We start from the raw sequence: 26,649 nt of genomic DNA on the forward strand, positions 1-26,649 counted from the left end.
CAGGCACGTGGACCAGAGGGCATTTTCGTCAACTTTCCGATCGGGGTTAGGAATTGTTATAAATTGGATTAATATGAGAAGTTTATCGTATATTAATGGATTTGCATAATCTTTGGCTAGTTTTGGAGCGTTGGGCATCAATTTGAGTCATCGGAAGGGCGTGTAATGCCGGTTATGGATCTTCGGAGTGAGGTGAGCCTCCTTTCTAACCTTGTAAGAGAGAATTGTCTCCATAGGTGAATTAATTGGTTATATGCTCCTATTTATGGGGGCTAGCTACTATTATGCTATTGTCCGGGTAGTCTAGGACCCAAAAGCATGCTATACTTGGATGAATTGTAAACTTATTGACAGCTCGAATTGCTTAAACCACATTGAATTAATAAATAATTTCAAAAAGGATTAAACTTCTTTTCTTACATTGTTAAAAGAGAAAGTGACTTTTATTTGAATAAATATTCCCCGATAAATTCTTAATTGGCTATCTGAGCATGTATTTCTATGTGTACCTGCGTCGCACGTATGATTCGCGAGCAGGGGGATTGTTTATTTCATGTTGACCGCGTCGCATGAATAGTTCGCGAGCGGGGTAATAGATGCATCTATGGTTCGCGCCGTTTGACCCTCGGCAGTGCACAGTTTATTTTTCTGTTGGAGCAGGCCGTACGCCTCGGCATGATTTGCGCATGCTTGTATTGCTGCCTTGAACTTATTAAAATTGTTATTGCCTCTTCCTAGCTTGAGAATATTTGGATAAATAATGAAAAGGAATTTTGGAAATTTCCTATAAAAGAAATAATTGTTACTTGTTTCCTTCTATTGGATTAAAATCATGTTTATAGAAATCCACGATTTAATGTATTATTGACATCACATTATTGGACCCTTAGTAAGTGTCGAAGTCGACCTCTTGTCTTTACTTCTTCGAGATTAGACGGGATACTTACTGAGTACACGTTGTTTTTGTTCTCATACTACACTTCTGTGCATTTTTATTGCACAGGCTCATGTGTTATTAGTGGCCTGCTGGGCGTAGCAGCACGAATGATAGTGGGACTAGGTGAGTTGCATTATTCGAGGCGGCCCGCAGCTAGTATAGTCCCTTCCAGTATATTGTATTTACTTTCTGTCCACTGTATTCCAGACGGATGTTATATTATATTATTTCTTAGAAATTGCTCATGTACTTGTGACACCGGGTTCTGGGATGGTTTTGAAATATTTTGTATTAATTGCTTATTATTTAATTTGAATTGAAGCGGTTATCTTTTCATTTATAAAATTTAAGGAAAATCTTAATTTTCAAGATTGTTAAAATGAGAACTTCATCAAGTAATTTGGTTGGCTTGCCTGACAGCAGTGTCCGGCGCCATCACGACCCTTAGTGGATTTTGGGTCGTGACAAGCCTGGCCCCCTTAATAGTTTATAATCTCCACTCTTCGCCAAATATGCAAGTGTTGGCTTGTCACAATCTGGTCAAAACCAACAAAAGGTTGCCAGAAGTTAACACAGCCCTCTCTTCATATTAGGGCTATACCAATTTTTTGCTTACACATAAGCACCATAGAACAGTTTAGGAACCCAAAGCCGAACACAATACTAAAAGTATCTACAGATTCTCCATAAAAAGTATTGTAAAATAAATGTGGAGATAATCGTACAGAATGCACGTTCAAGAACAGTATGAGAAGTATATCAACCATCTTTTTACTGGAAAGCAGTACTAGACTTATAACTAACATTTGTCAATTTTGATTAACATATATGCCGTTCAATGAACTGAAACATGACATGGTTGAGAACTATTGACGGTTACACACACTGTGCACCAACAACTATTAAGGTGCATGGTGAAAATTAATGGCACTTTCTTTTAATCAAGTAGCTATTTATTCATCATCGAAGTAGTGATACCTTAATATATGAAGAAGGTAATCAACTAAAGCTGGATCTAAATTTTGCATGTGAAACTTCACCTTTAAGGAGCTACATCCTAAACTAATGCTGAAGGGAATTAAAAGTAAATGGTCAAATGTATGAGCATCCAGAGAAATGGTCTTGAAAAATTTCGATATAGCGAGGAATTTAGCAGGGTATGAGATCTATTAAGGAGAAGTTTGAATCTTTGTGCGTCTCCTTGCCATAAGAAATCCCTTCTCAACTTGTCTAGTTCCTTTTCCACTTTGGAAGGCATGGAGAACAAGGACATAATGCACTTGAAGTAACCGAAAACCAGCAGATTTTAAAGTTTCTGCTGTGCAGCTTGAAGGTCTTGGTGCTTTGGATAATGCAGCTGCTACAGGGCTTGAGGCAGTAATTAAAGATGTTGAAAAACCAGCAGGTGTTATATCTACTGGTAAGGTTTTAAAATCTGGTGTCTATTTGGAACCGGGTGACCCTAAGGTTCACGCAGTTGTGGAGAAGTTACTGGATGTACTCAACACTCCTTCTGAAGTTGTTCAGCGAGCTATCGCTACCTGCCTTTCTCCACTTATGCAAGCAAAGCAGGTTAGTGAAGCGCCTTCTAGAAAAGCTTCTGTATACCATTTAACTGTAACGAGCGCGAATGATTGCCAAAATTCAAAACTGTAATTCTTGAACAATCTGCAGTTATTAAACTCCTGTTATTGCAGTAAAATGTGTTTTCTTTTGTTTACTGCCAGGCTACATAGACTCGATATAACATATATGAGTCAAAAGGATATAATTTGGCTTGGTTACTTTGTCTAAATCCTAAGGAAAGCGTTTACCAAGCAGAACACGCCTACAGGTGCAAAGACACAGCATCAAAAGACGAGGGGTTCAGGTGATCGACGAAATGCTCTACAAACTGTGGCCAGTCCAAACGGATTTGAAATCCTAGAAGATGAGGAGGGTGTTGATATAAACTCATCAACTCTAAATGATCCTAAGTTGTTGCAACAAATAACTTCAGCTACTATCAGTGACAACAACAAGCGAGGCAGTATGTTTTCTTCTAAGAAATTAAGTGTTCGACGTAATGCTTCGGAGAACAATTTACTTGGGATTGAAAGCCTAAAATAAAACCTCACAAATAATTAACAGAAAACAGAAATAAGCAGACAAAATAAAGGTCCAAAAGAGTACTTAAATATCTACAAATCTAAAGAAAAAAACCCGCCATCAATAAAAAGTCTATCTTAAAGAACCCACAAATAATTAATCACAAGAAAACCAATGAAATACACTTACCCAGAACCCAAATTAGTCTATTTAACCCAAGATAAAAACACAAAGTAAGCAGACAAATAAAGGTCCAAAACAGTACATATCAATAAATCTACAGTTATCCAGAAGTCAAATTAGTGTAAACGAAAACCCAAATTAATGAAGCATACCCAAAAATTAAACAAAACAAAATTACTTCTTTTTAGCCCAAGAATCTGAAATTATAAAAAGTTCAAAGCTTTGAGTATAAAACAAAGATTGTATAGAGATACCCAGATGTTGTACACAATAAAAGATTATTTTTTCATCCCTATTAGTAAGAAACTAGAAAAATTGAATCTTAAAGTATAAGAACAAAACTAAAAACTGAAAAAAAAAAACAGAAAAAATTTTGAGCAAAGAAATACTTACCAATAGAGAAAGGGATGCAGATTTGCAATATATGGGTGAGAGTAATCTGACACATGCAGCAGAGAATTGAAATGAATGAATTATGTTAGGGAGGCAATTAAGGTGAAGCTGCAGTGAGAGAAAATAATTGGGGAAAGGACGATGATATTGTACTGGGGGGAAATATTTTCATTAATTCTAATATTTGGGGGAAAATTTTGAGTGAAATTTTATATAAGAAATTTTTAGACTTTTGCCTATAGTTTCCTAACCAAACGTCTTTAGCCTTATTAGAATTGGGGAAAATATTTTATAAAGTGCAATTTTGGTGGGAAATTTTTGGAAAAATATTTTATAAAGAATTTTTATGGTACGCTTGTAAAGTGTTGTATTTAATATGATAATATAACAACTCTTTAAAAACGTAGCAATACACCTAAGAAGCGTGGCCAAAAATTTTATATTTAGGCAACACTTAAAAAATGTTATCTTTATATTTAAAAGGAACGCTTTATAAGTGTTACCTTAAAAGCTGTGGCCGAAGACTATACTCAAAGGCCACGCCTAAAAAGTGTTCCTACAGATACTTTTGACAATACTTTTTAAGCGTTGCCTAAATTAGTGTGACTGTAGGCATAAAATGTTGTAGTGATTATTGTTACTGTTAGAAAAAATAATAATTGAAAACGAAATTGAATAAGGCTTGAGGCATGAGAACGACTTTCCTTAAAGAAGATATTGCCCATATACAAATTGGAAAAATACAAATAATTTTCTTCAGGATACAACAAGTCAAGAATATACTTGCAGATTTGTCTATATCCACTTTGTTGGAAGAACTTCCATTTTATTGAGCAACCATCGGATCTTTTCAAAAAGATATGTTCTTCACAAACAGACGTATCTGTTTATTCAAATATATTTAAAATTTAAATTTCAAATAAAATAGATTTAATTATAAAAATAAATAAAAATATAAATTATTTATTTTAGGTCCGACCCGGCCCGCGCTCAAGCCCCAAGTCCAAGTTCAAGTCTTTGATATATATATGCACACATATAAGAGTATGTGTCCTAAATTAAACACATAAAAGGACAAGGACTTAAAAGGCACCAAAAGCAGTGTAACGACCCGGCCAGTCGTTTTGAGAGCTATAGCCCTGATCCCTTATTTACTGCTTTCCTCGTATCTTTTTCTGTTTATGTGACTTGCCAGGAGGTTTTGTTTTTGGTTTTGGAGTGTTTTGGGACACCTAATCCCTAAATAGAAGCTTAAGCCTTAGGATTTTGGCTGTGGTCGGAACTGTGTGAAGGCGACTCCAAAATGGAGTTTCCTTCCTTCCGTTACCTCTGTTGGGTGATTTTGAACTAAGGGGCATGTCCGGATCGTGTTTTGGAGGTCTGTAGTTGATTTAGGCTTGAAATGGCGAAAGTTGATTTTTTGGAGATTTTGACTGGTAGTGGACTTTTTGATATCGGGGTCGGATTCCCATTCCGGAAGTTGGAGTAGGTCCATAATGTTGAATATGACTTGTGTGCAAAATTTAAGGTCAATCGAGTGTGGTTTGATAGGTTTCGGCATCGGTTGTAGAAATTTGAAGTTTCAAGTTCATTAAGTTTGAATTGGAGGGTGATTCATATTTTTAACGTTGTTTGATATGATTGGAAGGCTCGACTAAGTTCGTATGGTTTTTTAGGACTGGTAGGTATGTTTGGTTGAGGTCCCAGGGGCCTCGGATTGATTTCGGGTGGTTAACGGACCATTTTGGACTTGTGAAAGATGGCAGATTTTTTGGTGTTGCAGTTACTGGTTTCCTTCGCCGCGTTCACGAGAGACGTGTCGCGTTTACGTAAGCCATTTGGGAGGCCATCTGGGTTTGTTCTTCGCTTTCTTGACGTAGTGTTACAACCCATATTCACATACGTTAGTTCATTCCATAAGGTCGTCGATGTAAATCCATGAAGAGATTATCTTTGAGATGATAAGAGATTAATCCTATTGGTCTTAAATGATACAAAGGTGTATAAGGGTGGTTAACAAGTATTAGAAGTTAAACGAATCAAGGATGTTGTCAGCCGTATTTTTGGGTGAACCTAGGGGTGCTTAATACTCTCAAGAGGTCGTATTTTAAGGTATATTAATCATAAAATATTCGTATCATAGTCTTGAAGTCAAACGAGTTATGAAACAAAAGTCGACAAGAGTTGTTGCAACTTAAGTTCATAGTTTTACTTAAACTTTAGGTCAAATGTTATTAAGCTTTTCTCCCAATATACTTGGAATTACGGGGTGATCTACCCACCAAATTGAAGATCTATGAGTCTAGTTTCCAACGCATTAAACCTTTTATCAATACGACATTGGAGTAGAGAGATATTTGCGTTTTCGCGAGACTGCGCCAAGCACCTCTCTATGGGACCCACTTAGGCGGTTTAAGACATTTGGATCTATATAGGACACCTCCAACCCGTTTTAAGTCATTTATTTTCACTATTTTCAGACCTTAGAACCCNCCACTGAATCAAGCTAGAACTCACGCCAAGTATTTCTCCAAGATTGACTTACGTTCAGGGTATCATCAGGTGAGGGTCAAGGAGAAGGATATTCCAAAGACGGCCTTCCGGACAAGATATGGGCACTTTGAGTTCTTGGTGATGTCGTTCGGGCTAACAAATGCCCCAGCAGCTTTTATGGATCTCATGAATACTGTATTCAGGCCCTATCTTGATGTGTTCGTGATCGTATTCATTGATGACATTTTGGTGTATTCTCGTTCGGAGGCTGAACATGTGGGCCACTTGCGGATAGTATTACAGACGCTTCAGGATCATAAGTTATATGCTAAGCTCTCCAAATGTGAATTCTGGCTGAACTCAGTAGCATTCCTTGGCCATGTGATATCTGACGAGGGTATTAGTGTCGACACTCAGAAGATCGATGCAGTAAAGAATTGGCCGAGACCTACAACACCATCAGAAGTCCGCAGCTTCCTGGGGCTAGCAGGATATTATAGGCGATTTGTTGAAGGGTTTTCCTCTATATCGGCACCATTGACTAAGTTAACACAGAAAGCTACTAAATTCCAGTGGTCTGACGCTTGTGAACGAAGTTTTCAAGAATTGAAGAATCGATTGACATCCGCACCAGTGCTCACTCTTCCTGAAGGACTAGAAGGTTATGTGGTATATTGTGATGCGTCAGGTATAGGTTTGGGGTGCGTATTGATGCAACGTGAGAAGGTGATTGCTTATGCATCAAGACAATTGAAGAAGCATGAAAAGAATTATCCAACCCATGATTTGGAATTGGCTGCAGTAATATATGCTTTGAAGATATGGCGGCACTACTTATACGGCGTCCATGTTGACATCTACACAGATCACAAGAGTTTACAACACATCTTCAAGCAGAAAGAGTTGAATTTGAGGCAGCGTAGGTGGCTTGAATTACTGAAAGACTACGACGTCGAGATATTGTATCATCCCGGTAAAGCCAATGTTGTGGCAGACGCTCTCAGCCGTAAGTCAATGGGAAGCTTAGTACATATTGAGGCAGGTAGATGGGGGTTGACTAAAGAGCTTCATCAGCTAGCCAATATGAGAATCAGATTGTTAGACTCTGATGACGGAGGTGTTACTGTACATAATACATCAGAATCATCTTTGGTAGCCGAGGTAAAAGCACGGCAATATGAAGATCCTATCTTAGTACGATTGAGAGAGAGCATTCAGCAGTGTAAAATTACGGCTTTTGAGATCGGAGGAGATGGGGCACTGAGATACCAGGGCCGATTATGTGTGCCTAATGTGGCAGGGTTGCGAGAGAAGATTATGAATGAGATTCATCAATCCCGATATTCCATCCATCCCGGCTCGACAAAGATGTATCATGACATTAAGGAGCAGTATTGGTGGGATAACATGAAGAAGTCTATTGCAGAATTTGTAGCCCAGTGTCCTAATTGTCAACAAGTAAAGATCGAACATCAGAAACCCGGTGGATTGCTTCAGAATATAGAGATTCCGACCTGGAAATGGGAGGTGATTAATATGGACTTCATTATTGGGTTACCTCGCTCTTATCATAAGTTTGACTCCATCTGGGTGATAGTTGATCGACTTACAAAATGTGCCCATTTTCTGCCAGTTAAGACAACTTACACGGCTGAAGATTATGCGAAGTTGTATATCAAGGAGATTGTTAGGCTTCATGGTGTACCAATATCTATTATATCAGACCGAGGAGCTCAATTTACGGCTAACTTTTGGAGGTCTTTTCAGAAGGGTTTAGGCACACAAGTGAATCTCAGCACTGCATTTCATCCACAGACTGACGGACAGGCTGAACGTACCATTCAGACACTTGAAGATATGCTACGAGCATGTGTTCTAGATTTTAAGGGAAATTGGGATGACCATCTTCCACTCATAGAATTTGCCTACAATAATAGCTACCATTCCAGTATTAAAATGGCCCCATACGAGGCACTATACGGGAGGAGATGTAGATCACCAGTTGGATGGTTCGAAGTCGGTGAAACAGAATTATATGGGCCAGATTTGATTCACCAAGCCATTGAGAAGGTGAAAGTGATACAGGAGCGATTGAGGACGGCACAAAGCAGGCAAAAGTCTTATTCTGATGTCCGACGTCGTGATCTGGAGTTTGAGGTTGGTGATTGGGTTTTCCTGAGGATCTCGCCGATGAAGGGTGTTATGCGTTTTGGGAAAAAGGGTAAGCTGAGTCCACGGTATATCGGTCCGTACAAAATTCTTCGACGAATTGGACAGGTTGCTTATGAGTTAGAATTGCCATCCGAATTGGAATTTGTCCATCCAGTATTCCATGTATCTATGTTGAGGAAATGTATTGGAGACCCTTCTCGAGTTGTCCCTATCAAAGATGTACAAGTTACAGAGGATCTATCATATGATGAAGTGCCAGTGGCTATATTAGATCGACAAGTCCGCAAGCTGAGAACAAAAGATGTAGCTTCTGTCAAAGTATTGTGGAGGAACAAGAATATGGAAGAAATGACATGGGAAGCGGAAGAGGAGATGAGTTCTAAATATCCTTACCTATTCCAGAATGAAGATAACAAGGATGCTGGTGGAACGCAGGATACATTAGAAGGTGAAACGGCTCTATGAGGTAAGCAATAACTTGAGAATACTCTTCCTTAATACAAAATGGTGATATGTAGATAATGTACATGTCCATAATGCTTTGTGTAGCCTTGTGAGGCCATACGTTGGGCTTAACTGCTTGCAAGTTTTGCTAGTAACCATTTTATAGGGGAAAATTGACCGGGAATTTCCGTTGGAATCCACGATGATTTGGACTCCCCATAAACCCTTACATTCGAGGACGAATGTTCCTAAGGGGGGGAGGGTGTTACAACCCATATTCACATACGTTAGTTCATGCCATAAGGTCGTCGACGTAAATCCATGAAGAGATTATCTTTGAGATGATAAGAGATTAATCCTATTGGTCTTAAATGATACAAAGGTGTATAAGGGTGGTTAACAAGTATTAGAAGTTAAACGAATCAAGGATGTTGTCAGCCGTATTTTTGGGTAAACCTAGGGGTGCTTAATACTCTCAAGAGGTCGTATTTTAAGGTATATGAATCATAAAATATCCGTATCATAGTCTTGAAGTCAAACGAGTTATGAAACAAAAGTCGACAAGAGTTGTTGCAACTTAAGTTCATAGTTTTACTTAAACTTTAGGTCAAATGTTATTAAGCTTTTCTCCCAATATACTTGGAATTACGGGGTGATCTACCCACCAAATTGAAGATCTATGAGTCTAGTTTCCAACGCATTAAACCTTTTATCAATACGACATTGGAGTAGAGAGATATAGACATTTTTGCGAGACTGCACAAGCTGCTAGGTGACAAGTAGGTGGGTCACCTACTTGGTTAAATGATAGCCCAAAAAGAGGCAATTTCGGGTCAGACAAAGAGCCCATTAAAAGGCTTATCTTCTGCAATATATCCCTCATTATATTTCACAAATAACCAGACCTAAACCCCTGCAAACTTCCTCCCAAAAATTATCCACAAACCCTAATTGATTTTCCCTCTCTTTCAAGTTCAAATTGGGGGTAAACCCTAGAGTTTGAAGAACCAAGATAAGGGCTGAGTTATCCAACAAGTAAGGTGAGTTTACTGCTATCTTTCATACATTTATTCTGCTGTGAATTCATGGTAATTCGTTCTATACATGTAAGAACTCACGGGACGGTGATCGGAAGCCGTGAGTTCGAGTTATTCACTTGTAGCGGACTGTTTTGTGGACTGTTTTGTGTTGCTGTTGGGCTGCGTGTTTTACTACTGTTTTGTGGAGTTTTGGAGGAGGAAGGGTGTGGAGAAACACCATATAGATGTAGGGTTGTGGGCTGGTAGTTCTTCGTAACATTTCCGGGTCGTTTGACACGACTACGGTGGCCGTCGTATGTATGAAGTGATTTGGTTGTGCGTGGACTGTTTTGGGAGGCTCAATATGATTATTATTGATGTTGTTTGGGCTGTTTGGTGATTGTTTGGAATTGTGTGAAGTCATATATATAGGGGAGGTGCTGTCCGTTTCATCGTAAAATAGGTTGTGGTCGATACATAATAGTTATGACGCTTGAATGGTAACTATAGTATCGTTTCTCTTATTGTAGACTAAGGAGTCGTGAAAATTGCATAGCTTGAGATTGGGGCAGTATATACAAGGTATGTGAGGCTATCCCTTTCCTTCCTTTGCACGACTCCGATTGTACATAATGCAATGAACGAGCTTCCAAAGATACTCTACTCTTAGAAGCTAGCAGTACTTACATTGTTTCCCCTCTTATGGAACGATTGATGTTGATGTTACTTCTCTTATTCTTATGTTGTCAATGTTATTGGTACTTCCTGATTCTTATAAGGTTCATGGTGAAGAGTTAGTCCTAATAACGTGTACAGAGGATACCGACCTTACGTCACTCCGAAAGGTTTAGAACGTGAGTTCATGAGTCGAGCATGCATTATATATATGTATCTATTTTACTCTACCGAGCCGCGCTATAGTCGGCCGGGTATGGCACCTATTGTGCAACCACTGATCAGTTGGGTTTTACCGAGCTCCACGTGGCCGGGTACGTTTTTACCGAGCCTATTACGGCCGGGTACGATATGATGATGATGATGCCCACAGAGGCGTATGTTTTAAAAGTTTATGTATATATACATATGTATTACGCATTTCATGTCAGTAGCCTTAGAGGTACCCAGATGTTACAGGTTGTTTATTCTCTATCCCTGCTTACATTACTGTTCGTACTTATGGTTCCCTGCCTTACATACTCAGTACTTTATTCGTACTGACGTCCTTTTATTTGTGGACGCTGCATATCGTGCTGCAGGTCCTGATAGACAGGCAGGCGCAGCTCCCCCACCATAGTAGGCTGTCCAGTTCAGCGGTGATTGGCGAGATCCCTTCTTCGGACTTGCCTTGGTCTTGGTATGCATTTTTGTTATAGATATTATGGGTATGTCGGGGCCCTGTTCCGGCTATGTTGCAACACTTATGTTCCTTTAGAGGCTCATAGACAGGTGTCGACTCATGTATAGTTTGGTAGGCCTTGTCGGCTGGTTTTTGTTGTATAGTCTCTCATGGTAATGTGGTAGCTCGTACCGTATATATAGTTTCTTGATTGTCTAGTCATCCCATGTTATGTATGTTCATGCTATCATATTTTATTGTTGGTTGTCCATGACCCATGTCCACCATTTATATTGATTTCGTCAGCCCTAAAAGATAATAAAGAAGGTTAGATAAAATGTATGTTGGTACTCGGTAAGTATGGCCGGGTGCTAGTCATGGCCCTCCGTTTGGGTCGTGACACGTAGTTCCCGCGTTCGCGAAGATATGGAATATTAAGACTACGCGTTCGCGATATGGAACTCGCATTCGCGTAGAGGGACAGTCAGATGGAGCTCCAGCCAAATTAGCCTACGCATTCGCAACGAGTGTCCTCCGTTCGCGTAGGGTCTGGCTATGTAAGCTCCGCGTTCGCGATTGGTCCATCACGTTCGCGAATGATGTTTTTGGACTGAAGCATTTTTATGCTTCGCGAACGCGAGGATGTGGCCGCGTTCGCGAAGAACGATTCACTTGGTCATCGGATTTATATCTCAAAAATGAGGGTTTGGCCATTTTATCAAAACTAAGTTTTGGAGCTCGGACTTGGACGAGATTTGGAGGTTTTTTCAGAGATATCAATTGGGTAACGATTCTTCACTTGTTTTTGGTTATATCCCACTAATCTATCACTAATTTCACCTTTAATTTTGGATTTGAGTTGGAAAATTGGGAAAAAATGGGAAGAAGTTCTTCAACTAAGATTTTGGGTTTTGTTTCAGATTTTGATATCGCATTTAGATAATTTTGGTACGAGTGAACTCGTGAGTGAATGGGTGTTCATATTTTATGACTTTTATCCGATTCCGAGACGTGGGCCCGAGTAGGCTTTTTGGGGCAATTTTCTAATTTCTTATTTTAGCTTTGATTTCATTAATTAGATTAGTCTCTTATAGTTATATTTAAGGTATATAATTGATTTTGGATAGATTTGGGCCATTCAGAGTCGGATATTCATAGGAAGGGCATTGTTACAGATTCATTTAAGCTTGGTTCGAGGTAAGTGGCTTGCCTAACCTTGTTCGGGGGAACTCTCCTTAGGATTTTATACTGTTGTGATATGTGAGCGCCGTGTACGAGGTGACGAGTGAGTACACGGGCCATTTGTTGTAAAGCCCGACTTTTACTGAATAATAACCTATTTTTTCCTTAATTGAGTTATACTATCATGTGTAGTTATCCTGTTTAGCCTAGAATAGCATGTCTACGTGTCTTAAATGCTTATTTGAACCCTGTGCAGCATGCTTAGTGTGATGACCCGGACGGTCATCTTATGTTTTAGAACCCAATTATGCACTTTTAAGCTTTAAACACCTCATTTTATCCCTCTCGATTTATGTGTGCAGTTCGGACGTGTTTCCAAAAATCTTTTATGTTAAAAACTGATAAAAATATGAAAATTTTGCTTGGAAATCCATTTGAGTTAACTTCGATCAACGTTTTGAGTAAACAGACCCATATTTGTATTTTGGCGGTCCCTGTGGGTCCGTATAGTGATTTGGGACTTGGACGTATGCCCAGAATCGAATTCAGAAGTCCTTATCCCGAGTTATCAGACTTTGTCAAAAATTGAAAGTTAAAGTCTTAATGAAATTGAAATGTTTGACCAATGTTTGACTTTTTGGATATTGGGTCCGTATTTTGGTTCCGAAATCGTGTATAGGTCAAACACCATATTTATGACTTGTCTGTGAAATTTGGTGAGAAACGGAGTTGGTTTGGTGTGATTCGGACGTCAGGTTGTGAAAATAGAAGTTTCAAAGTTTTCTTGAAAATTTCATTTGATTTTGTGTTTAATTCGTAGTTCTAGGTGTTATTTTGGCGATTTTATCATGCAAGCAAGTTTGTATGATATTTTTAGACTTGTGTGCATAGTTGGTTTAGAGCCCCAAGGGCTCGGGTGAGTTTCAGATAGGCTATAGAGTGAAAATTGAACTTAGAGCATTGCTGGTTCTGCAATTTTTGTAACTGGTGTCTGATCTTGCATTTGCGGGGAGCCAGTGTTCGCATTTGCGGACAAGTCTTCGCATTTGCGAAGTGGAGCTGGGACAGGCAGTGGTCCCAATTGCGGATTGGTCAGGGTTCGCATATGCAAACTATTCTTCACATTGGCGGATGAAGCAGAGGTATGATGGTCTTCGCATTTGTGATTGACTCTTCACATTTGCGGGGTTCGCATTTGCGAACCCTAGATAGCAAATGCGACATCTGCAACTGATCACATATGACTTATACTGGATTTTGGTTCATTCTTCAAATTATCAAACTCAACAACCCTAAAGGTGATTTTCCAAAGAATTTTTCTTCCCCAAATCATTAGTAAGTGATTCTAAACTAGTTTCTTTCAATTTTCCACTACTTTTCCTAAGATTTCAAGCTAAAATCTAAAATTTTCATAGTGGAAATTAGGGGTTTTGGGTAGAATTAGGGATTTTAGTAGAATGGGGAATTAGACCTCAAATTGAGGTCAGATTCCAAAATAAATTACATAATCAGGCTCGGGGTGAATGGGTAATCGGATTTTGGTCCCAATTTCGAGTTTGGACCAAGCGAGCCCGGGTGTTGACTTTTGTTGACTTTTTCAATAATGGCCTAAATTGAATTCTTTACAATCGTGGGTAGTTTCTAAGGCTTAATTTGAGTCGTTTGGTTGGTAATTTTCTTGATTCTATTGTTTCAGAGGCATGTTTGAAGGAAAAGTCGTGATTGAGGTTTGAGTTTGGTCATTGGAGCAAGGTAAGTATCGTGGTTAACCTTGACTTGAGGGAATAGGACTTGATTGTCTATTTGTTACATGTTTAGATATTGGGTACAACGTATATGTGAGGTGACGAGTACTTATGCGTTGTTGTCAGGTTAAAGCATGCGGGTGGGACTTGGTTCCTTGTAATTATTGCTTTCTTGATCATGTTATTCATGTTTAGACTAGTATTGTTAAATTGATCGTTCTTATCATGTTTACGGATTTTTGGTAATGATTGAATATTGATTTCAAAGTTGAGGTTGGTATTGTGGAACCAAATGTTGTAGTAAGGCTTGTTCTTATTATTCTATCTTTGGTTGTTATTTGTTCATTGCTTTATGGTAAGGGGGAGTGTTAATGCACAAAAGGTGATGCCGTGCCATATTGTGAGTGATAATGCACGAAGGGTGATGTCGTGCCATATTGAGAGTGTTAATGCACGAAGGGTGATGCCGTGCCATGTTATGAGAGTTAATGCATGAAGGGTGATGCCGTGCTGTTTCTATTGATTTATATTGTGATATTGAGAGTAAAAGCACGAAGGGTGATGCCGTGCACTTTCCTTTATTGTATTTAAACGTTTTCACTAGTTCAAGGCATATTGACTATTCTGGTTATCATTTCTGCCGTGATTCTCTTATCTTGTATCCCCCTCAGCATGTCCCTCTCCCGATATTACTTATCTAGCCCTTATTTGTTGTTATTTGTACATATGCTATTATCTGCACAGGTTTATCATGTAGGTGTCATGTCTTAGCCTCGTCACTACTTCGTTGAGGTTAGGCTCGACACTTACGAGTACATGGGGTCGGTTGTACTCATACTACACTCTGCACTTCTTGTGCAGATTTTGGTACCGGCCCTAGCTGATCGTGAGGTTAGTAGCTGGACTTGCTTGTCAGGAGACCCAAGGTAGATCTGCTGGCATCCGCAGACCCTGGAGTCTCTTCCTAGTCTTATTATTTTACTGTTTCTTTTCTTTCGGAATAGTGTGTTTTCTTTCAGACTCTGTTTGTAGTAAATCATAGTAGCTCGTGAGTTGTGACTCCAGATCCTAAATGTATCAGATATTATGGGTTTATGTTATTCCGCAAAGCAGTTTTAGTTTCTGGTTAGCTTAATTGTTCTTGTTATTGAAATTGGCTAAAGTTGGCATTAAGAATCCTCTAACGTTGTCTTGCCTAGTAAGTGAAATGTTAGGCGTTATCATGGTCCTGACAGTGGGAATTGGGTCGTGACACTTAGTGAATTTTCCTATTTTTTTTTACTTATACTTAATCTAAATTGTAGGATTTAGTGTTGTTACCGATATTTCTATTGCCTCGAGCTGTGTATTTACTGTACGACTACCGGACAGTATCCTGGGAGAATTCCCCCAGCATATTTACTTTGGGACTACGTGACGGTATCCTGGGAGATCCCCCTTCACATTTACTTTTAAGACTACGGGGCAGTACCTCGGGAGTTCTCCCAGTACATTTACTTTTGGGACTACGAGACGGTATCTCGGGAGATCCCCGGTTGTTTATTCCTATGTATTGTACTACTATCCTTGCTTTGTTTTCCTTGTTAAATTCCAGTCTTTTATTATACTGTACATTCTCCTGCCTTAATTATTATATACCAGTGGGCCTGACCTGACCTCATCACTACTCGACCGAGGTTAGGCTTGGCACTTGCTGGGTACCGTTGTGGTGTACTCATGCTACTCTTCTATACATGTTTTCGTGTGCAGATCCAGGGACTTCATACCATCCACGTCATCAATGAGCAGCGACAGTTGGAGATTTCAAGGTATATATGCCGCGTCCGCCGACCTCGAAGTCCCCTCTCTATTCTTCCCTATGTCTATTATCTTCTGTACTTCTTTTTGTTAGACTCTGGTGTGTAGAGGTACTTGTTTCCTTCTGTAGTTTGTGACTCATGAAGTTCCGGTTTTGGGAAAACTATGTATTATTGAGGAGTTGATTATTGTACATGCCAAGCGGCATGGTTATCCGTTATGTTATTATTGTTTAGTTAGTTGTGAGTTTTTACTTCTATTCTTGTTATTTCCGTAATTGATTAGGCTTACCTAGTCATAGAGACTAGGTGCCGTCACGACGTCTTAACGGAGGGGACATTGGATCGTGACAAGTGGCCTTTCACCACCGATGTGGGACAAGTCCCACTTGCTTTCCAACTTCTATAGCAAATTATCCTTCAATCCCCCACTAGTTTGTTATATTTCTCATAATATCATGCATATTGGAGAGTATCTTATTTTGATTTGAACTTTCCATTAGTGTAAATATCTTAAAGTTTTGATGAAGTTATTGGTACCTTAAAGGTTTGAACTACAACTCCTTGTGTAAAAACCGAAAATATCACACGCACAACATTATACAGTGGCTAAGAAAATCCAGTATTTGCTTTAGCACGTTTATGGCCATGTGCTCATCGTGACTTTATGAATATTTACAAGATCAACCCCTTAAACCTTGCTTGAAGCAACACCACTTCAATATTCATATAGGTGAAATTAGTTACAATGTCCCTGTTACTACAGACATTTACTGATTTCATTAAGATTTAATTCAACCTCTTCGTGTAACAGTTTGCACCACGAAGTTTATTATTTTGCCCTATTTATTTCAGACATTTAACAAATTCTTGACTCCTCCCATAACAATATGTAATACATTTGAATTAAGGCTCCAAAAGGAGATAAATGCTTAAGCAACAGAAAACAACTTGTTATTACCTCATTGAACTTATTTTGTTAGAGTGTATACTAACTCAAAGTTGGGTTCTTGTTGCTTGTATTTAGTTCAGAGGTTTTAGCCCAATTCCTTCACAAGTTTGTTGTACTACATTTCTTGCCAATGGTTTGGTAAGTAGATCTGTCAAATTCTTATTTGATCTCACATACATAATAGTTATAGTCCCATTTGTGACTAATTCTCTTATATAAGCGTGACTCAGGCTTATATGTCTTGATTTTCCATTATATATCTTATTGTGAGCCACACACATGGTAGTCTCACTATCACAAAATACATAAATGGCTGGCATAGGTTGTGGCCACAACTTTATATCTAATAACATGTTTCTCAACCATTCTGCTTCTTTCCCAATAGCTGATAATGCTATGGATTCAGATTCCATAGTAGAATGAGAAATACAAGTTTGTTTCTTGTATGCCCAACTAATGGCACCACCTCCCTAAGTAAATATCCATCCTGAAGTGGATTTATTATCATTAAAACTAGTAATCCAACTTGCATCAGAATATCCTTCTAAAATAGTGGGAAAACCATTATAGCAAATGCCCAAATATTTTGTGTATTTTAAATATCCAAGTACTCTAGTTATTGCTTTCCAGTGATCATTACTTGGATAACTAGTAAACCTTGAAAGTTTACAAACAACAAATGCTATATCAGCTCTTGTACAATGCATTGCATACATCATACTACCTATGACACTTGCATACTCTAATTGGGCTATTGCTCTTCCAGTATTTTTAGTTAGCTTGATACTAGAGTCATAAGGAGTATTAAACTCCTTTATGCCTAAATGACTGAACTTAGCAAAGATTTTATCAATATAATGCCATTGTAATAAAGTCATTCTTTTGTTCTCTCTTTTCACATTTATGCCTAGAATAGTATCTACTTCAGTTAAGTCTTTCATCTTAAAAACTAAAGTTAGATACTTCTTGGTTTCAGTAATACCATGCATATTTGTACCAAATATTAGTATGTCATCAACATATAGACAAATGATAACTCCATATTCTTTTGTGAACTTGGAGTAAATACATTTTTCAGCATGATTATGTATGAATCCATTTGATAGTACAACACTATCAAACCTTTCATGCCATTGTGTAGGTGCTTGTTTCAAACCATAGAGAGACTTTATCAACTTACATACTTTCTTCTCATTTCCTGGAAGAACAAAACCTTCAGGTTGTTGCATATAAATCTCTTCACTAAATTTTTCGTTTAAAAAGGCCATTTCAACATCCATTTAATGCACATACAAGTTATATATAGAAGACAACGATAAAAGCACTCTAATAGATGTTATTCTTGCTACAGGAGCATATGTATCAAAATAGTCTATGCCTTCTTTTTGAGTGAAAACATTTGCTACTAATCTTGCTTTGAAGGTTTGGATAGAACCGTCTGTATTATACTTCCTCCGAAAGACCCATTTGCAACATATGGGTTTTGATCCAATTGGAAGATCAACTAAACCCCAAGTATTGTTGTACATTATTGAATCCATTTCATCATTAATAGCCTCTTTCCAGAAGGCAGCATCTCTAGAAGCCATAGCTTCTTGAAATGTCTTCAGGTCTTCTTCCACATTTAATAAGATAGGAATTTGATTACAGACATTTTTCTATCTCCTTCCACTACAGGAAATCGACCTTTTTGTGGCAACTAATGTCGCCACAAATGGTAAGAAAGTCGCCACTACATGTTTTTAGCAGCGACTTTGGGCTCGCTCCAAGTACTGCCGTTCTTAATATTTATTGTGGCAACTCACTGGAGTCGCCACAGATACTACACAATTTGTTGCAACTAAGATCGCCTCAAAAACATGTTTCACAAAATTGAATTTAGGTGGGTCGCTACTGAATGATGACTTATAGTGGCGACTATAGTCGCTAGAAAAGGCATTTTTAAGCAGCTACTTTTGTCCGTGCATATCTTAAATCATGCTTTTCACAAGTTCGTGGCGATCTTCTTGTTGCCACAGAAGGGTTATGTTTTTGTGGCAGCTGAGGTCGCCACTAAAGACTCTTATTTTTTAAAAAAAAATTTAATAATGCAATGGACAATAGTATTCCTACAAATTTTCCAGTAGCATTATCATTATAATGAATACCACAGATACTCTCAGATAAAATTGTACAGAAAATTTTCATTACCAAGTAGTCTGCAACAAAGTACATTACACTCTCAGATAAGCACATACACAATGAAAAAAAGAACAACAAATGTGTTTGAACTCCTACTTATTGAATAACCTTATCCTCTACTATTTAAGAAAAATGCAAAAGACCAAATCTTCAAACTATTCCAATATCTTCAAGTTACTGGAATGTCTTCAAGCTACTCCTTGAGCAACTTCATTTCCCCATTGTTGAAGTACTATCTCCTTGCTGAAGTACTATCTCCTTGTTGAAGTACTATCTCCTTGCTATTAAAACAAAGAATAACAGTAACGTATGCCTGCATATTAAAAGGGATGATCCTATGTTAAGTAATAAAGGAAAGCATACAAAAAGGAAAGGTCTACAACAACCATAGAGAACTATGGCAAATGAATGTCTTTCAAGAAATTTAGGACAATAACGAACCCAGTGTACTCCCATAAATGGGTCTGGGGAGGGTGATGTGTACGCAGGCCTTACCCCTACCTCATAAAGATAGGGAGGCTGTTTCCGATAGACCCTCGGCTCTGGCACAATGGGGAGGTTCTTAAAGTCTTCTGTAAATAAACTAAACAGAAAAAAGTCAAACAACAAAATTGATCTACATACCAGGTAATATTGAAATGGACCCCCTCCCACAGTTATATCATGAACATAATCTAAATTGATTACACAAATATAAAATCATTTCAAAGAATGTAGCTACCAAAAATAAATAATAGCACAGATTTTGAGGCATAGAAGAAATAGATGTTAGATACCTCACATATTCCTTACCCCTAGTTCTTGGAAGAAGACAATCCGCCAATGAGCTATGGTTACACCACTGTCCATACGAACAGCATTCCCAGGATTAACATCAGACAAACAAGAATGCTCACAGAACCTAGAGGAATGAGTAATATTAAGTTTTGAACGTAAAATTGTTTGTGTAGCCAAAAGATCCAGAAACATATTCAGTTATATCTAGTAGAAGGAATATTGATCACATCCCTTCTAAGTATTATCATTAATTGATGTATCTCACAGCAATTAGTATATCCTTCATCAGAATACAAAGCAAATAATTCTTATCTCAAGCTATAAACTCTATACTATCTAGTCAGCAATGGAACCTTTATCCGGTGATCAAAAACAGAGTAAGCAGGATATTTAAGCTAAATTTTACCGTGCGTAAAGAAACTTCCCATGATGCTTTCCCATGAATCTGGTTTGTTAAGTATTTCTCTGTAATAAGAATTTTATGTAGAAAAGAGAAATCTACGAGTATCTTCTCTTTGGTTTAAGACCTGAAATCATGACAATAGTATTAGTATTGATATGATCTGTCCTTCTATTCAAATATGTAAAGCAAAAAGGTCATAGACAGACATGAGCTCAGAGTAGATAATAAGGCATATGCAGCTCATATTGCATTGATATAGTCATTTCATTAGAAGGTATTTTATGAAATTCAACCATTTCAAAGCTTAGAAATTAGTTCTAGCACTTGATCCAAAAAGCTAACGAAAAACTATCTAGTACCCAATCAGTATTTTGATTAGGTTCTGCTCTACAAGCAACAAGAATAGGCACTCCTCCTGGCCTAACAACTTTTCTATAACTATGCTGATGAATGGTATCAACTCTGAATACAGATACAAAAGTGAAACACATGGTAATTAATAAAATCCAGAAGGAAAGAAAGGAAATCACATGTCAACCTATATCAAAACTCATCCAAGTCATTAAAAATTTGAAAAGTCTTAACTCTGTCATAAGGAAAGGAAAATTTTGAATTTCTGTTTAATGAAAGACTTAATAAACTTAGGACAAAGAGAAAAATCATATTTTGGGAAGTTACTAACAAAATGTCATCTTTTACTTGAGACAAGGTCAAAAATTATATTCTTAATAATGATCTAGAACTGTTATCACCTGGCATTTGCCCCTCCATTTCTTAAATGTACAAAATAAATTCACAATTATACAGTTTTAAAATGAACTTTGACTGCATATCACTCTCTTTCAAATCATTAACTTATGCCAAGATATTCAAATCAAGGAGTAATTTTCTGTTAAAACTTTGTACTTTGTCAAGCATATGAAAAGGAAAACACTCATGGTGAGGCAAGAAAAATTAAAGTACATTTCCACCCAAATACAATAGACTAAGAGCTAACGCAAAATTTAGTAAAGCACCCAACTAGAAGAACAAAAGCAAGGTTGAACATACGATAGCTTGCAATTTCAGCATTTTAGTCACTTGGGAAGCTGATATGGCAGACAAGGTTTCGAACTCTTTAGACTATTAAAAAGAAAAACAAAAATATAGAAAGCACTTATCTTTAGTTCATTCTGCAAATTTTGCAATAATTTGTTTCCTATCTGAAACGAATCACATCTATAAGAAAATATTGCTCGATTTACCAGATTTAAAGTTCACATTTTAAAAAAAAAACGAGAAGAAGAATCAATACCAGCTGTAATAAAGGGAGCCTCAAACAAACCAAGGCATTTCCTAACTTATTCTATAATATAATTTAATGGTGGAATATTGCTTACGGTAAACACTGATGGTATCAACATCTGCTTCTTAAAATCAGGCACTATCTGCTCAATCTCGGTAATCATTAGCGATGGTCGGTATAATTGAACATTAGGTAAACATTTTCATGCGTAGAATTTACTATAATCCTTTTACGAAATGTGTAATTGGAAATACCATATGCACATCCAATGGACTATCTGTTATGGGGCACAATGAACAAACAACATTTCAATTAAGCATCAACCTTCTCTAGTAAGCCATTTCAATTTAAGCAGAAACCAACTTATGTTCCAACACAAAAATATTGTAATTTACTTTAGAAATCAAAATAGAGATCTCCGGTTTACTTAACAGAGAGTGAGCCGTTATACCACCAACCTACCCCAAAAATTAAGAAGCAAAATAATTAGCTACAAGAAACAAATTGAAAGGAACTCCATTTCTTCGGAAAGTGACATCGAAAGGCCACTCATACATATGCTTTGCCAAGAAAATACCGTCTCTTACCCAGTGTGAAAAATCTCAAATGTACTCCATAATTGCCAATTACTCCTTACAATCTTCATCTAGTCCCACTCTCGCCATTTTGTATTTAGGTTAAGAAAATAGCAAAAACTTTTAGAGAGGGCCTTTTTTTTTCCTATAGAGTCAAAGTGGCAAGACGTCAAAAAACAAGAAGGCAAAGAAGAAATAGAATAGAAGAATGTATTTATATTTGCACGAACTTAGATTCACAGTTAAAACAGAGCCAAAGATAAGAAATCTAATAAGGAAGAGAGAGAGGAACCGATGAAAATATTTACCGATAGCGGAATTGTCAATGATTTCGCTGGGTCACAGCAAAGGGATAGAGGATCCAAAATTTCGCAGCCGATGTTGAGAAGTGTATTCTAGAAAATGATTTTGGGGGGTGTTTGCTCTCGTTTGTCTAGGGTTTATTTTTTGACCTTTCATTTTAGTTTTAAAACCAAAAGAAATAGTGGCGATTTTGCTGCCACAATAGATGGGTGTAGTTAGAGGCAGCTACGAGGTCGCTACAACTACCTCATATTAGTGGCGACAATTCATCTGTCGCCACAAAAGAGTCTTTAGCCCAAATTTAATTTTTTAGGTGAGGAAAAATTTTGATTTTAGTTGCACCTATTTGTGGCGGCTCTGTTTTTATCGCCACTAATATGTTACTTAATGTGGCAACTATCAAGGTCGCCACTAAAACCCTTAGTATTGTAGCAACTTCTTTCGTCGCCACTAAAAGTTGCCACTGAAAATCGTATTTCTTGTAGTGTTCAACAAGAAAGATTAAGGACTGTGAAGAGATAAAAATCAGAACCAAGACATTTTTTTCTTTCTTATTCTTTGACTCTTTCTTGGTTCTATTTGTATATTGTCACTTTTTATTTACTTGTAGTAATTTCAGAATGTGACAATCTCTATGCATTATTACCACTTTCATTTGGTTCAGTCATTTCCTCATCAACAGTGTTATCTAAAAATTTATTTTCAATAAATTCAACATGAATAGATTCTATTATAACATTAGATTTTAGATCCAACAATCTGTATGCCTTTGAATTTTATGCATATCTAACAAAAATACTTTTAATTCCTCTAGGACATAGTTTTGTTCTTTGGTGATCATGAACTCTATAGAATGATATACACCCCCACACTTTAAAATAATCTAAATTAGATTTTCTATTATTCCAAAGTTCATCTGGTGAAACATGTAAGCCCTTTGAAGGTACACTATTTAATATGTGACAAGTTGTTAAAAGTGCATCACCCCATAAATTATGTGGTAAATGTGCATTTATTAACATAGCATTAATCATATCAACTAAAGTTCTATTTTTTCTTTCAGCCAAACCATTTTGTTGTGGTGTATAAGGAGCACTTGTTTGATGTATCAAACCATTCTCTTTGCAAAACTTATTCAATTCAGAGGAAAAATATTCTCCACCTCTATCACTACGAGGAATCTTAGTTTTAGTATTTTTTTTATTTTTCACAACAGATTTATATTCTTTAAACTTCTGAAATGCTCATCTTTAAGCAAGTAAACATATGTGAATCTAGATTAATTATCTATAAAAGTAATAAAAAATTTTTTGCCACATCTGGTTAACATTCCATTTAGTTCACATATATCAGAATGTACTAAGTATAACAATTCACTAAATCTTTCAGTTTTACGAAAAAGGTTTCTTAGTCATTTTTGCTTGTATACATATTTCACATTTTTTCACATGATCATGCTTGCAAGAAATATAGCCGTTTTTGGACATATAATTTAACAAACCAAAATTCAAGTGTCCTAATCTAGCATGCCATAAAGAAGAATTAGACTTAACAATATAAGCAGAAACATAGTTTATTGCATTAATACTAAGCTTGAGCATGCCATCATAGGTATAGACCTTTCCAACAAATAAACTATTCTTAAATACTATTACATGATTAGATTCTATGACTATCTTGAAGCCTCTCTTAGATAGCAAACTAGCAGACATCAAGTTCTTCTTCATATCGGGAACATGGTACACATTCATGTCGGGAACATGGAACACTTTTAGAAATGTTAGCTTTTTCCTAGAAGTGAAATTAATCTCAACACTTCCTTTTCCTGCAACATCTGCAGTCATATGATTTCCATGAGAACCTTCTATGGTTCCTTCACTTTTGTATAAGTTTTGAACATATTCTTCTCATAACAGACATGAACGGTGGCACCCGAATCCAACCACCAGTCTTGACTCTTAACAGCAACAACAACCATGTTTTATTCTGTAACCATATTACATGGTACTACAGAAACCATTGCAACTAAGCCTTGTGAACAACTTTTAACTGTGTTTGCTTTTGCTTTCTCAAAATTTTCCGGGTTTCCAGAATTTCTATGGTTAAAGTTAATTCTTGCTTTCTTAAACCTGCAGTCACAGATCTTGTGGCCTTTATTTCCACAATGATAAAATTTCAAATAATTCCTCTTTTTAAATTGAGGCTTATTGGAAACTTTCAGATTTTGGTTTCCATCTCCTTTATTATTCTGACTAACATTATTAACTATGGAACTCGAAGGTTGCATAAAAGCATCACGAATACGAGTCTCACTTTTAATTTGAATGTGAGTTCGAAACTATTCCACAGTCAATTTCTCAGAAGAATGCATGATTTTCTTTCTATAGTCATTCCAAGAACAAGGCAGTTTAGAAAGTATAGCACTTATTTGAAGTGCATCAGGAATTTTAACATCAAGATCAGTTAGTTTTGAAACTAAGATTTTCAATTCATGAATCTGATCCATAATGGGCTTTGTATCCACCATTTTAAATTCAAAGTATTGCAAAGACAAAGATTTATCAATACCTCGTTTTTCGTTTTCATAAGTAGTCTGCAACGCCATCCAGATTTCTCGTGGAGACGTCAAATTTTGATACCGATCATAGAGACGATCTGTTAATGTATTCAGAATATGTCCCCGGTAGAGCAGTTCATCATCTTCACGTTTATTTCTCTTTGCTTTCACATCTTCAGAATCCTCTAGAGTGGGGTCTTGTAACGATCTGACTGGTCATTTTGCTTTTTAGAACCCCGTTCCCTTAAATAAGACTTTCTATGCGCGCTTTTACTAATTTATGACTTGCATGGATGGATAGTTCGAGATTTGGAAGGGTTCGTGTTGAAATCAGAACACTTGGTTCCTTATGTTGGCCTTAAAAGGCTAAGTTTGACTTCGATCAACATTTTGAGAAAACAGCCTTGGAATCAGGATTTGATGCTTCCAATAGGTTTGTATGATGATTTCGGACTTGGGCGTACATTAGGATCGGGTTTTGGATGACCCGGGAGCATTTCGGCGCCTAATAGTGAAAGTTGGTTCTTTGAAGGTTTTTGAAGTTCTTTAAATTTGGTTTGGAGTAGGTTTTGGCTATATCGAGGTCCAAATGGAATTCCTAGACTGGGAATAGTTCCATAATGTCATTTAATACTTTTACGCAAAAGTTGGTGTCAATCCGAATGGTCTAAGTATGATTCGAAGTGTTCAGAGCGATTTAGAAACTTGAAGATCAAAGTTTGATCCAATTTGGTTTTGGGGTGTGATTCTTGGTTTTGTTGTTGTTTTACGCATTTTGAGAGTTCGAGCAGGTCCGTATTATAATTACGGACTTGTTGGTGTAGTTGGACGGGGTCCTGGGGGGCTTGGGTGTGTTTCGGACTGCCTGGAGCTAAATTTGAGAAACCAAATTTTCCAGTTCTGGTTTCCTTCTTCGGGAACACGGGAGGGCCATTGCGTTCGCGAAGAAAGATTTGGGGTAGTGGGCAAATTGCCCTTCCCGTTCGTGTTCAGGCTCACGCGTTCGCAAAGCCATGAGATCCTAGGCCTTCGTGTTCGCGAACCCCACTCGCGTTCGCGTAGGGGAAATGGGGTCGGGGAGGGCCAGTGGACTTTGCTCTTTGCGTTCGCGAAAGAGCTGTCGCATTCGCGATGCTCAATCAGCGTAGGCCTTCGCGAACATGAGGCTTCTTCCGCGTTCGCGAAGAAGGCCATCACAGCTGGGCAGAAGCTTGTTTTAAATACGGGACTTAGGCATTTTTCTCTCATTTTTCACACACTTGGGTGATTTTAGAGCTTCAAAAAGGGAGATTTAAACCTAGCTATTGAGGGTAAGTAATTCCTACCTAATGTGAGTTTAATACATAGATTATGGGCAGATTTTAACATGTAAATTGTGGAATTCATGGGTTAGATGAAAAACCTAGGTTTTTGATAAAAATGAGATTTAACCACGATATTTGTTGTGGAATTTGGTAAAAAATCATATATTTGAGTTCATGAGGATATGGGCAGAAACTTTCTTTGAAAATTTTCGGAATCCCGGGCATGTGGGCTCGGGGGTGAATTTTAGGAACCTTACATTTAGGGTTGGTTAATCACTTAAATAGTTGTAATATGAACTTTTGAACATGTATTGATTAGTTTATACATTATTTAAATAGTTTTGGATTGTTTGGCACCGTTTTGAGGGTTTGAGCATAATCTTGGACTGGAAAGTAGGCTTTGAGGCGAGGTAAGTCTCTTTTCTAACCTTGTAAGAGGGAATTAATCCCATAGGTGAATTATAACTAATATGTGCTCATATGTGTGGGGGCTACGTACGTACGAGGTGACGAGAGTCCGTACG

General features: G+C 37.5%; 1 protein-coding gene across 1 annotated transcript; it reads right to left on the minus strand.

Moving 5' to 3' along the window:
* Window positions 1-24,602: 24,602 nt before the first annotated feature.
* Window positions 24,603-26,015, minus strand: LOC109208677. Its single transcript, XM_019371815.1, has 2 exons — window positions 25,634-26,015; window positions 24,603-25,033 (listed from the first exon to the last, which is right to left on the minus strand). The coding sequence occupies exons 1-2, from the start codon at window positions 26,013-26,015 to the stop codon at window positions 24,603-24,605; spliced, it is 813 nt and encodes a 270-aa protein (XP_019227360.1).
* Window positions 26,016-26,649: the final 634 nt, after the last annotated feature.

The sequence above is a fragment of the Nicotiana attenuata genome, unplaced genomic scaffold (assembly GCF_001879085.1).
Source record: "Nicotiana attenuata strain UT unplaced genomic scaffold, NIATTr2, whole genome shotgun sequence".
Taxonomy (NCBI): domain Eukaryota; kingdom Viridiplantae; phylum Streptophyta; class Magnoliopsida; order Solanales; family Solanaceae; genus Nicotiana; species Nicotiana attenuata.